General features: G+C 45.0%; 1 protein-coding gene across 2 annotated transcripts in view; it reads left to right on the top strand.

Moving 5' to 3' along the window:
• The window catches only part of LOC149334691 (protein MIS12 homolog), a 41446-nt gene that overhangs the window by 669 nt on the left and 26147 nt on the right, over window positions 1-14630 (top strand). For both annotated transcript variants that reach the window (XM_089555296.1, XM_089555297.1), the window contains exon 2: window positions 14070-14137. In XM_089555296.1, the coding sequence (XP_089411422.1) occupies window positions 14070-14137 (68 nt within the window). The remainder of the gene's footprint in view (window positions 1-14069; window positions 14138-14630) is intronic.

Here is a 14630-nt window from a genome sequence, read left to right on the forward strand (position 1 = left end):
AGTGTTCTAGAGCAGGGGTTCTCAAACTGGGTTCCGCGCAACACAGGGGTTCCGCGGGCTGTCTTCTTGTGTTCCGCGAGAACCCTCACCGGCCCTGACCCGGCAGCTGATATGAGACTGGCTCTGAGTGCTACTGAGCCATTCTTTGACTTGCTCTTAAAAGGGAAGCAGTACCACCCATCACATTAGTATTGGTATTAATCTGTGCAATAAACATTTAACTTCTCCAACTCTCTCTTTGCAAAAATGCACTCGACAAGATTGCTGATAAGTGAAAGCGGGGGGGGGGGGGGGGGGGGGGGGTTCCTTGGAACTTATTGAAGGCTTTTGGGGTTCCTCCAAGCAAAAAAGTTTGAGAACCCCTGTTCTAGAGTGTTGGTTGGTGCTCTTTAGGTAAATTGGCCGATCAACGTGTGTGGAAAATGACAGACCATTTCTGGGTCGTATTGTCTTTGAGCTGAAAAGCCGCAGTAATGCATACTTGCACGAATTTACATAAGCCGTCATGTATCAGAGTGCTTTGGACGACCGCATTGTCTTCTAGCTGAAAAGCCCTAGTAAATGAATTTGTGTACACCAGAAATATTTCCTCAGAAGTAGCTGTCGGTTTGCGACTGTTCATCCCAGCTGGCACATATCAGAGTTGCTTTGGACGATCGCACTGTGTTCCAATCCAAATTAAAATCAAATCAAATTTATTTCAACATCACAACGTACATTGCAACACTGCGGGTGTAGGCAAAAAGCCCTCAGGAGGCTTGATGAGAGCTACACCCTACTGACACACACTTGGCAGAAACAGCTGTGGTGATCACTATGTTAGGAATGAGCACAAAACAATAGGAAAAATCCGGAAAACAAAAAAGAAACAAAAGAGGGAACGAATGACGTGCAATCTTCTTTCAGAGTGAGGAGATACATTGTGAGTTAAGATTAGTTGGCAAACAGTACTTTAACATTCGACGCCTGTTATTTGTTCGGGTGCAAGGAACTGCCTAGTGCTATGTGTGTTGTACACATTGGTTTGCAATGTTATTGAAGCAAGATCTTTGAGGTAGTATGTGTCATTTTTGGATATGCTGCGGTGGTAGCGTAAACTAAGCACTGAATTTTCCAATGTGATGAGGGGTAGAAGCTGCAGTTCATCAAAGATTGGTTTTGTGTGGGTGCTAAAGTTGGCATTTTTAATGATACGTATTGTGTTTTTCTGTAACCTAAAAAGAATGTTAATATTCGTTGTTTGTGTGATAGTGCCCCAGATCAGAAAGCAGTAGCTCAGCGTGGAAAAAAAACAGTGAATTGTAGAGTAGCAGTTTAATGTTTTGTTGCAAAAGAAACCGTAGTCGCAACAACAAGCCGACTGTGCGAGTGAGTTTAGAACGCATGTGGGTCACCTGCGAGTTCCAACACATATTCTCGTGGAAAATGACTCCCAGGCTCTGTACTTGTGACGTTATCTCTATGTTATTGGAACCAATATACAGGCTGATATCAGTATCTATTTTCTTGCTGCGAGGACGAAATAATACGGCTTTCGTCTTGCAGGTGTTAAGAATCAGTGAATTTGAAATGCTCCAGTTGTTTATCAAATCGAGTACCTTATAGCTTTGACTTGCAGTTCAGGTAAAGACTGGCCGGGAAAAAGCAAGGTAGTGCCATCTGCGTAAATTATCAAGTGGCTATTTGAGTCGATGTTAACTATGTGATTTATGTAGATGTTACAAAAATGGGGACCTAGAATGCAGGGACACCGCAACGGACCGTTCTCAGTTCAGATTTAAAATAATTAATTTGGACCTATTGCTGGCGATTCCGCAAGTAGCTCTTCAGAAGGACGAAGAAGATGTCCCGAAATCCGTAATATTCTAGTCTTTGCAGTAAGAGTTCTGTGGTTAATGCGGTCGAATGCCTTTGAAAAGTCAACAAATAACGCAATCATGCACTCTTTACGCTTAAAGGCTTCCAAAATTAATTCTGTTTGGAGGAGCAGGGCACTTTCTGTGGAGCGCTTTTTTTGTGAATCCGAACTGATAGGGTGTAATGACGTTGTGTTTGTTTAGAAGGCTGCTCATTCTCTCGTGAATGAATTTTTCTATGCCCTTAGAAAAAACAGGAAGAACTGATATTGGCCTGTAGTTAGACATGCAGCCTCGTTTCGGCCCCTTTGAAAATAATGGAAACTTTAGCAGCCTTTCAGGGAAAATGCCTGTTACGAATATTAAATTGATTAAATTTGTTGAAATAGGGCTTATTATGTGAAGCACATGCTGTATCGGAGCATTCTGCAATCCGTCAACATCGCAGCTTCTGCTGTTTACAAGGGACAAAAATGTATAGTTTGAACTTCCACCGTGTTTACCGGTGACAAGAAAGCACTGTCACATATGCTGCATTTCATTAAGTCCATTGAATGCGTGTCATTTGTAAGATGGAGACAAGATACTCATTGAAGGCAGTGGCACATTTTTTATTGATTGCCATTGTGGACAGATGGGTATGTTTTGTTCGGCTAGGATTTATCAAAGAAGTTATTCGCTTCCAGAGCACATCCATCTGTTTTACAGCATAGGCGTTAAATAGATTTTCAAAAATGAGACGCCTTGCTTTTGCCGAGCAGTCGATTTGTTTTATTTCTGTGCCGCTTAAAAGCTTTGAGGTCATCAGAGCTTTTTGTTTTTGTGAAGCATTCATAGAGGGGATTTTTGTCGTTGGTGGCTTTTATACATTCGGCATTAACCCATGGCTTGAGGGCCTTTCGTGGCAGGTGTTTTTCTACGTAGGGAAAGCAGCGGAAATGGATCCTTTTAGACTTTTCAACGGAGGCTTCATGTGCCATATCGGCAATATCGCTGAGCAATACATTTTCCCACTGTGTTTTAGATATTTCAGTGCCAAACTGTGGCAGAATGCGATCATTTATGTTTTGACACCTAATAGAAACATTTTTCGAACCTTGAAATTTGAAGCCTTTGGAAGCAAGTGAAAGAAGTATAGGAGAATGGTCACTGATGTGAATGTCCAAAATGCCAGGGGCATGTGTGGTGTGGTTAGCATCCGTGATGAAAAGATCAATTAATGTCAATGTGGTCGTTAATTCACGCTTGTCGCTAGTCTCTAGCAGCTCATAAACTTCATCTCTTTGCGGGGTAGCACTGAAATCCCCTCCTGGAACTAAACGGTAGTCGTTGTCATTAGTCCATTCAAAGATATGAGTCAAGGAAAGAAAAGAAGGCAGGAAAATTTCCTCCCGGGGGTCTACATATAACGGAGATGACGAGCTTATTACTTTGTGTGGTGAGTATTTCAAAATCTGCCGTACTTTTTAAGAAAGATTCAACAATTTCACACACTAGGATATCTCTTAACAGTAGCATGACACCAGCACCCCTCTTACAATTTAAGGAGTGCCACATATAGCCAGGTACATGAAGAACTTCTGAACAGTCACGATACCATGCCTCTGAAATCATAACCACAGAAAAGGAGAAGTAAAATCTCTCAAGTATACCGCTGATTTCAGCTTGTTTTTTCCGAGCAGATTGAGCATTTAGGTGCAGGCAGGATTAACACTTGACTGTTATTGGGACTGGGCATGTTGAGACTGTTGTGTTAATCGATCCATATTGACGAAGAAAAGTAAGAGCCAGCCACTGACAAAACTTTGGCTTTTCCTTGGACAGGTTAGTCTACATTGTCAGTGTCGCTGACTGACCTCATTGGAAGGACAGAAGAAGTTTTCGTCTTGTGAGCACAAACCTTCCCGTCTTGTGACCATGCATAGCACCATTTCTTCTTTCCTTCAGTGGTCACTGATAGTTTAGCAGCAGGCACACATTCACACAGGTGGGGCCGGATCCACCAGCATTGCTTTGTGTCCAGCGCCTTTTGCCAGGACAGCGTCCCACTTCGACCTTGTATGAAATGGGACAACAGGACAGGCAGTATTTTCTGAGGGGGGACAAACATCAATACCATCTTGAGTAATGGCTTCAGCCTCACCAAGCTGAAAAGCCCCAGTGATGGATGCTTGCACAAATTTCCGTAGACCAGAAATATTTCCTCACAAGTAGCTGTTGCTTTGCCAGTGTTCGCCCATGCTGGTACGTATCGCAGTTGCTTTAAACCAGTTGTATCTGTGAAATGGACTTCCTGAAAAACGGCGCACAGACCGAGACAAGAAAACATTTTTGAGGCGCTGAATACGGGACTTGCAATGTGTTGGTGCACTGACGTTGATGATGTGGTTAGACATAGGTTCAATCCCGTCGATGGCAGGTGTATTCTTATTGCAGGCTCCTAGTTCTTCTTTCAAATGAGCTGCCAAGGGGGCTGTGCTGTTCAGCTACTGACCCATGCGTGGTCGCATTGCGATGCAGGCTAGAGGCCCATGTTCTGTGCGTTGTCAGTGCGTGTGGCCAAAAATATCCACTATGGTGTCCCCCATAGCCTGAGTCACTTTTTTAATATGCTCACAGTATTTATTTCAGTCATGTCATATACCGCACGAGGTCCCAAAGTAAACATGTTACATGCATAAGTTTAGTGTAAACTTGCAAGGCAGTTAAGTAACAGAGGAGCATTCAGGAGTGGAAAACCGGAAACTAAAAATACAGTGGTAATGAGAGAAGAAAGAACAGATTCAAAACATACAAACGTCTTCAAAACGAAAGAGAAGAAAAATGCCAGAGAAAATATGCTGGTTGGCGGAGCAAAACATAGCAGAAAATAATTCTTTAATGAGTGGTAAAATCAGTGCACATTATGGGGTGATTTGATTTCAGATGGCATTGAATTCCATGCTGAGATGCCCGAGAAGTATGCAGCTTGTTTTCTACAGTACTTTCCTTGGGAGATGAAACCCCATGAAACCATAATACTTTCAAGTGCTTTAGAAATGCATTAAATTCACTAATCACCTTGTGGTATTTGCCTATAAATAATTTCTAATTGAATTTCTTTTTCATGCTGTTCTGGTTTAGTCATCCAAACGATGGGGCACGAAAAATCCTCCCATATCAATGCTAGTATGTAATTTTAATTCACTACAACATCTAAAACAGTCTGTTCCAAGAGCTGGAATGACGACAGACAATGTCACCACCATCAGCCTGACTGCACCCACTGCAGGAGAAAGGCCTCTCCCATCTCTCTCCAATTTTATGCCCGCATTGGCTTCTTTAAGTACAGGTGCCGTCAAAAGTAAATGGAAGGCAATATTCACGAAAAAATTTAATCATTGGCTCCCCAATTCATACATCCTTCAGTACATATCTGCAGCCTAATTGTCAGTTTGCGAATTGCACTGCGCACCAACAAACATGGACCTTTATGCTTGAGATTTAAAGAAATTAAAATTTTTTGACTAAGTCACCTTCCATTTACTTGTGACGGCAAGTGTAGAGCTTTTTCTCTAATACCAATGAAGTTTGGAATTCATTATTATAAAAGTATTCTTACAAGTGTGTTTTTAATCTTGTATGATTGCTTTCTTCACTTCTTTGTAGTGTTGTTTGTATTATTGTTTCTTTGTATTCTACACCACTCCTGCAAAAGCCTCACCAGAGGCTGCAGGATGTATAAATAAATAAATAAATTAACCCTGTCCTTTGCCAGTTGCAGCCACCGTATCCCCGCAAACTTCTTAATCTCATCCGCCCACCTAACTTTCTGCCACCCCCTGCTACACTTACCTTCTCTGGGTATCCAGTTAGCAGCCATTGGTAATGGTGCCTTCATATTACATGCCGTGTCCAAAACCATTTCTTCTTTATCTCGACTAGGATGTCACAAACCTGCGTTTAGTCGCTTTGGGACGTTAAACCCCAATGAACCAAGTAAACCAAACAAAAACAAACCTGCGTTTGTTCTCTCACCCACTTCGCCCTCTTCCGATCTCTTAACATTACACCTGTCATTTTCCTTTCCATAGCTCGCTGCGTTGTCCTTAACTTAAGCTGAACCCTCTTTGTTAGCCTCCACGTTTCTGCCCCATAGGTGAGTACCGGTAAGATACAGGTGTTTTATACTCTTCTCTTGAAGGAACATATTGGTAAACTGCCATTCATGATCTGAGAGAACCTGCCAAATGCTCTCCACCCAATTCTTCTGGTTATTTCCCTCTCATGATTCGGAACAGCTGTCACTACCTGCCCTAAGCAGACGTATTTCCTTACCACTTCCGGCACCTCGCTACCAATTGTAAACTGCTGTTCTCTTGCTAGGAGTTCATCCCCTTCGGGACTTAGCAAGGCAATGTCATCAGCGAATTGCAAATTACTCAGGTATTCTCCATTAACTCTTATCCTTAACTGTTCCCAGTCCAAGCCTTTGAATACCTCCTATAAACAGGTGGTGATTGGCATTGATCAGATCTGTCTCCTTGCCTGACACACTTCCTTATTGGAATTTTATTGCTGACTTTATGAAGGACTATGGTGGCTGTGGAGATATATATTTATCTTCCAGTATTTTTAAATAAGGCTCTTCTACACCGTGATTTCTTAAAACCTGCATGACTGCTGAGGTTTCCACTGCGTCAAATGCTTTCTCATAATCAATGAAGGCTATATATAGGGGTTGGCTATATTCTGCGAATTTCTCTATCACCTGATTGATAGTGTAGTGTGAATGTGGTCTGTTGTTGAGTATCCTTTACGAAAGCCTGCCTGATCATTTGGTTGACTAAAGTCCAAGGTTGTCCTGACTCCATTAGCGATTACCTTAGTCAATACCTTGTAGGCAACGGACAGTAAGCTGATTGGTCTGTAATTCTTCAAGTCCTTGACGTCTCCTTTCTTATGAATTAAGATAATGTCAGCGTTCTTCCAAGCTTCTGGTACTCTCGAGGTCACAAGGCATTGCGTATACATGGGGGGCTAGTTTTTGTAGCACAATCTCTCCTCCGTCCTTCAACAAATCTGCCATTACCTGATCCTCACCAGCTGCTTTCCCTCTTTGCATTGCTCCTAAGGCTTTCTTTACTTCCTCCTTCGTTACTGGCCGGACGTCCCATTGCTGTGTTCCATTGCCTCTCTCAGTAACTTGATGATTACATTCAGTACTGAATACATTTGTGTAGAACTCTTTGGCTACTGTAATTATCTTATGCACATTGCTAATGGCATTGCCCTCTTTGTCTCTTGACACATACTTGTGTGTTTTGCCTATGCCCAGTTTTCTCCTCACTACGATGCCAGGGTGAGCACACAGTACGAAGTCTATTTCATTTTTAGTCTCACCATTGGGGCTCTTCCACGTCCACTTCCTGTTTGCTCGTTTCCGGAAGAAGGTATTCATAATTCGTAAATTATTTCTATCTGCGAACTCTACTAATAACTCTCCCCTGCTATTCCTGGAACCTATGCCACAGTCACCTACCGCCTGGTCTCCAGCCTGCTTCTTGCCTGCCTTCGCATTGAAGTCGCCCATCAGTACGGTGTACTGTGATTTTACTTTGGCCATCGCCAATTCCACGTCCTCGTAGAAGGTTTCAACGATCTGGTCACCATGGCTGGATGTGGGCACGTAGGCCTGCACCACCTTCAGCTTGTACCTCTTATTAGGCCCAATTACGATAGCTGCCACCCTCTCGTGAGTTCTGTAAAACTCCTCTATGTGGCCAGCCATATCCTGATTGATGAGGAATCCCACGCCTAGTTCTCGCCGTTTGGGCATGATGACAAAAGGGTGAGAAGGAACATATCACCAGCGCTGACTCGCAAGTGAAGTTTAATGGGACAATAGCATACATGCAGCAACCACCTCAAAGTGAAAACCACGTGGGAACAAAGTATCATGCATGGCAAGATAAAGGTTCCTAAACAACACGAGCACTGTGCAGCCCAAGTAGTAGAATTCCTTATCAGAAAAGGCCATGGAAGGTTCGCTGATGGAGCGGTGAGCATTTTTCTTCTACTGCTGTTTTCCACCATCAAGACCAGGTGACCCATGGGGTCACTGAAGCCTTTTTTTATTAAAAGAATTAACTGATGTGTCAGCCAACCTTCCGTGGCACTTTCTGATGGGAAATTCTGCTACATGGACAATCGGCTGCACTCTGCCTGTGTTTAGTAACCTTTTTCTTGGCACACGAGTCAGCTTGTTTCCAAGCGTGCAGTTTCGGGTGGTTACTACTGTGTTTGTACTTGTTTGTGTTTTCTTTATTGAACTTCGGTTTTGAGTCAACCCTTGTGGTGTCTCCTTTCTTGCTCTGTGTGTTCTGTCAGAGTGTGCGTTTGTCATCGTGGGTCTGTTTTTGATAGAGATAATTTTTTTCCTGCAAAATACGCGAGTTGTAACAAGGCGAACATGAAAACAGTGCAATAGAATGTGCTTTCAGAGGACACTTATTTCATCACAGATACTCTCTGTGAATATTAATTACGAAAAAAAATTGGCAAATGCACAAAAATGATGAAAATTAGCAAAAAATTGCATTGACAGGACAATGTATCTTGAAGATTGGTTTGGTTTATGGGGTTTAACGTCCCAAAGCAACTAAGGCTATGAGAGACGCCGTAGTGGAGGGCTCCGGAAATTTCGACCACCTGGGGTTCTTTTACGTGCACTGATATCGAACAGTACATGGGCCTCTAGAATTTCTCCTCCAAAGAAAATTATACCGCCGCGGCCGGGATCGAACCCGCGTCTTTCGGGTCAGCAGCCGAGCACCATAACCACTGAGCCACTGCGGCGTCATGTATCTTGAAGAGAAAAAATTTAAAAACATTCTGGAACGTACAAAATGTTTCCTATTTACCAACCAGGCACTGAAAGTTTGAATATTTAGCCGAAAAACGTTGAGCTAGAAATTTTCTCTGTTACTACATGAAAAAAGGCCATTTTCAAAGTGTGTATCATATAAAATTTTGATACGGAGTAAAAAATTTTCAAATAACAGTGGAACTTGCCAAGATATAATTTGATAAATGTACTTTTCGATATTATCAGTTTCAGCTAAATGTTTTTAAAGAAACGGAAAAAAGCAGAAACATAAAAAGCGTATCCACTGTACCATTTTCAATCTACTCAATTGAAAATTACAAAAGGTGATACAGTGGTACCTCCTTATAGTGAATAGGTAAAAATCTGTAATGGTTTGATATAGCCAAAGTTTATATTGTAAGATTTCTCCAGAAACTCATGCTGGAGAAGCAAATTTAATTGGCCAAAGAGTAGCTACTGGAAGAGACCTTTCCCATAGTTTCAGCATTGTTTTGAAGCTGGTCGCAATGATTGCAGAGGCTGCAAAAAAAAAAAAGAAAGAAAAAAGGAACAAACGTCAGCTGGGTTGGCTTCCCCGCAAAGCACTGCAGCACGCTATGGTGGCAGGTAAAATGTTAGCTCAAGTGGCTTCCTCGCATTACAGCAGCGTCCTGTCAAATATCGAACATGAGGACAAAAGCTGTCGTCACCATATTTCCGCTCAGTGATGGTCGATGTGAACAGAGGATGGCTGCTGGAAAGCAACACGGACCATGCTGGTTGTTCCGATGCACTGTCTGTGGGCACGAGAGGTGCAGACAGGTTCTGACAACCTCCCTGTCCTTGCCGCTGTGTATTCTGTGGCGCTGTTGGCAAAAGGGAGATGACGCGGGAACTGTGGCTTGCCGCACCACCACTAGTCACTCGTGTAGTGAGGCAAAGACTGCCATCCGCAAAGCTCCTCAGGCTTCGTCAAGTAGCGACAGCTCCCCTCCTCACGTTTTGATATGCCTGTTCATGCATCAGAAATGGCGTCCAATGCACGCCTGGGGGAGAAGAATGAAAGACCGAAGGGAGGCATTCTTCAAAGGTTGGCCAAGTTTGAGGGCCTTGAGCCATCCGTCCGGGGATTTATTTGTTTTTATGGCAAAACGTGTTCGCTGTGTAAAGTGAGAAATGCCTGTGTTTGTGGAAAATATTTTTGGTGGAAAGGGAGTTGTCTGGGCCCCCTGTGGCGTCCGACAACAGTCCTGCCCAAGCGAGCTTCTTCAGACCCTGGGGTCATCGTCTCTTAGGATGCCGACCTATGGAACACAGGTGGATAATAACACCATGGTTTGAGGCAGTGGACGTGCACTGCTTCAAAGCCACGATGGGGCGGTGAAAGTGGTCTATTGATGTAGCTCACTGGAGAGGCCTGGCAGCCTTGGTACATTGTTAGGAGTCTGGTGGAGTGAACCCAAAGCCAAGTGTGGAGCATATGAGAGGAGGCACAAAGGGCCAGCTGGCGGCATTCAGCACATGTGTCCCGTGAGAAAGGCTTCCTCAGGTGAGCAGCCATAAAGAAGGAAGAATGGAGAGAAGTATTGTAAGCATGTGTGACAGAGGGGAGAGTGCGGTCCCAGTTTGAGTGGTGTGGTTGAAACACTCAGTCATGCCATTGGTTTGAGGGTGGTAGGTAGAACGGTGAGCAATGCTGTCGAAGGAGTGCTTCAATGGTGTCGGAGAGGAAGACACGGCCCCAGTCACTGAGAAGTTCCTTAGGGGAACCAGAACGGGATGATGCAGGAAAAATGACACAACGTCTTGCGCAGAGGATGAGGTTTCGGCGTAGCGGGTCATCTGCCGCCACGATGACCCAGCGGTGGCCAGTCGTAGTGATGGAGAGGGGACCATTGATGCTCATGCAATCAAATGGGCGCAGGATGATTAAGGGCTGCAGTGGAGCAAGGGTGTTGTGATGAACAAGAGCATAGGGCTATAAAGCTCTGCAGCTCCTTAAGTGATGAAGTGGGTCAAGGGAACTCTGCTGCTGCACAGGAAGAACGCCATCTTTGGGGATGACCAATATTGTCAGCTGCTGGGCAGTGAAGCGGCACTTATTCAAGTTCAGCTGCAGGCCGACATCGGTCAGACAGTGCAGGACACACTCAAGGTGTACAGGTGGGATGAAAAGTCTCTAGAAAAAACAACGACATCGTCGAGGTAACACAGACCTGTGTGCCACTTGAGTCTGCTGCGAATTGTGTGCACTTGAATGTAGCCGGCGCATTGCACAAGCCGAACGGCATGACACTAAATTTTTAGAGGCCATCGGGCAATGCAGTGGACGACATGGTGCAAACAGGCATTAGTGCCAGTGTCGATGCAGTGGGTGACGATGATACCTCCAAGAAACTTGTCTTGAAGGAAGAAGTCGGCCTCGTGATTGTGGAATTGCAAATTAGCCACATCGGATAGCTAGAATAGGGCATTACCGAGCTTGGTGGCATCGTCCCACTTATTGTAGGCGCTGGCATGCTCATACGATGACAACCATCCGTCAACATCGTGGTTGTCGGCGCCGCTGAAGATGCTGGGGTTGTGTGGCCAGAGCTTGCCGGGACAGACGATGCTAGGCAGAGGGCTGTTTGGCTGGTGGTTTCAGGCGTACCAGACGTCAGAGCTGAGGTGCAGAGCTCCAGGATGAGAGGGGGAAAGTACAGCAGCCTCCACCAAATGTGCAGGGGATTGAGGCTCAGTTGAATCCGAGCCACTTGTGGTGTCAGTCCTGGAAAAGCGTTCAGTCAGGAAACGAGCTTCAGAACCTCTTCTTTCACCACAGAAACTGAGCGCGGCTGCCACGCTACATTAGGAAGAGCTTGGTATAGCCAGTGACTTATAATATCCATGTTCGTAATAAGGATGCTTGACTGTAAATTGCTTGAAAATGCTCTACGATGCTTTGGTTTAACAAAAAACTATTCTGGAATACATTTTCGGACTATTTACGACCAGTCTCAATAAATCAGCAGCTTTTGAGAACAGCTTTGGGCTATTACCAAGTCAATCCGAGGTCGGTGTCCTGATTTCTACCTGGGCTGGAGTGTATTCTTTTTTGGGCAGATGGAAGGAAATCCTGCTCATCATATGATGTCAGGACACTGCAGAAACCAGAAATATCATTCATGCCATCAGTGCGATGCGTAAACCAGCTCCATGAGCAAAAAAACAGGCAAGCAGGAAATGAAGCCTACGAGTGAACAGGTGCCCATGTTTCATACTGAAGTTGCGCAGTTCCTTCGTCAGAATCGAATTTTGACGATGCAATATCATTGTCAGAGTCGCTGCTGCTCCAAACACTGAAAAAAATCTGCTGCAGATACAGCAGAATCGCGCGAAGCGGGGATTTTTATGAGCGTCTCTGCGGCTGATGTCGTCCTGTGAGCGCACTCTGCCGGAACTTCAGCTTAAGAGCATTTCAAAAATTTCCGCCTGACGAGAAAAGTGCAAACAACAAACGTAACTAAAGTAGAGTGCCTAAACAGCAAATTATGCAGTGCATCAAAAGCTTGGCGGTCCCGCTAGCACTGAAATTGCACTTCGAATGCATAGGTTTGATGCATAGTGACATGGTAACAAAAGAGTTAAAGACAGTGCAGCATGCTGTGGAAAGAAAAATGATAGGTTAAGAGATCAGAAGAGGGCGGAGTGGGTGAGGGAACAAACGTGGGTTAATGACATCCTAGTTCATATCAAGAAGAAGAAATGGGCCTGGGCAGGGCATGTAATGCGAAGGCAAGACAACCGCTGGTCCTTGAGGGTAACAGAGTGGATTCCAAGGGAAGGCAAGCGTAGCAGGGGGCAGCAGAAGTTAGGTGGGCAGATGAGATTGAGAAGTTTGCGGGGATACAGTGGCTGCAACTGGCAAAGGACAGGGTCGATTCGAGAGACATGGGAGAGGCCTTTGCCCTGCAGTGGGCGTGGTCAGGCTGATGAATCTTGAACATTGGGGGTGTACGTTGTTCGGCTATTCAGTCAATGATGGTAAATAAAAGGGGGTACTGCACTTAAAAAGACACGGACAAGAAGATAACACAACAAGCGCAGACTCGCGACAAAACTTTATTTGAAAACACGACACTCCTTTTGTAGCATCAAACTGTCACATCACACACATGTGGAAAACCAAAAACCTGTCTTCATTCTGATACAGTTTGATCGAAGGGTCACTTACACAATCTTCACCCTTCTGTTTGATACAACACGCCTCAGGCAACTCATGCACCACCTGGTCACACCTCCTCCTCAAAACTTTGGTATCGGCCAGGAAAGGCAGGCAAGGGTTATTGCGCGTAGCATCCGGGCATGCGCCGCAATGCAGGGGTAAATTTGACCCTGTTCCTGATTTCATCGAAAGCTGGTGTTCCCTTAAGCGCTCATTCAGACATCGGCCTGTCTGACCGATGTATACCCTGCCACAGGTGAGGGGCATCTGGTATACGACACCCGTCTGGCAGCTGACAAAACGAGTGGCATGATGATTCATGCAGTCCGCCTTCCTCTTCCCTCCGGACATGACCTGAGGGCACAATGAGGCCAACTTGCATGGGGCGGTAAAAACTACAGGCACGCCGCACCGTTTCGCCACGTTCTTCAGGTTGTGGGAAATCCTGTGAATATACGGTAGAACCGCTGGCCTCATTTCCTTAGAACGGCCACTATCCCGGCACGTCCTATCTTTCAGTTTGCGCAGAAGCTTCTCTGCCACTGCAACGATGATTGAAGCAGGAAAACCAGCCTTCGTCATCCTAATTACCTGATTATTGAAGCTCTCGTGCACCAGGTGAGCGGAAGACTTAGACAAGGCGCCCTGCAAGTGATACGTTCCGATGGCCCGTTTAACAGTCTTGCTATGTGCTGACCTGAACGGCAAGAGGTCTTTCTGTGCCCGTGGTAAGTACATGCAGCAAACGTGATCTGGTGTTACAGTCAGGTTAACTGCGCTTGTTCTGTTACCTTCTTGTCCGTGTCTCTTTGTGAGCAGTAGCCCCCCTTTTATTTACCTTGAACAGTGGGAAGTTGGGTTGCTTAGCCAAGAGCTGGATGTGCAACGCCACAGAGCGAGTCGTCAAGTTTTTCAGTGCCCAAGAGCTCCTGACTGTGTGACCTCCTTTTCTGAAATGACATTTATCCATCCATCGCACTATGAAAAAGAAGATCGGTGATGATATGTGGCATTTTCAGAACAGATGGAGTTGCGTGACCTGTTGTGCATGGTGTTGAGTTTGAATTGGTATTTCATGGTCCTGCACAATATGGACCTGCCAGGTTTGGTATAGAAGTGATCCAGGGGAGGCAGAAAATGATTGATTCCCCTCTTGCAGTGTACAACATCTGGTTCGACTACACGGAGAGGTGTCTGGATGCCCTCAAGGTGTCCATCCGAGACCGGGTGAGAACAGCCTCCTTCTTCCTCAGGCGTCCTCCTCCTTTCAGGCGTCGCATCCCTGCTGGTGAAGCAGTCCAGGTTTGAGCCGAGTCTGTACGCAGAATCGTGGCCAGAGACAGCTCCTCATTAGGTTTAAGGATCAAATAGGAAAGTTCTCTCTACAAAAAACCAGATTTTAGAAGGGACCAGGTCTGTCATCTTTGAGGTCTTTTGTAATTACATCCCAAAAAATTTTTCCCCAATACAGCCCAGAAGTGACTACAAAATGTGTTTGTGACTGTAGTCATGAAAAGTGGCCACAAGAAATCCCATATGATGTCACCCTGGCATCAGACAAAAAAAAGGTGAAATTTCTTCCAAAGGTGTGAGGACTTGAAGCCAGGACTTTGAGAATGTAAAGCGAGCACACAACTCATGGGCCACAAAACAATGTTCCTTCTTAGCGAACAAAGGGGAGCCTACCTCGCGACTGTCTGCTAATGAGAAAGGAAAGGAA

The sequence above is a fragment of the Amblyomma mixtum genome, chromosome 8, assembly GCF_055824585.1.
Source record: "Amblyomma mixtum isolate Tamu chromosome 8, ASM5582458v1, whole genome shotgun sequence".
NCBI classification, from domain to species: Eukaryota; Metazoa; Arthropoda; class Arachnida; order Ixodida; family Ixodidae; genus Amblyomma; species Amblyomma mixtum.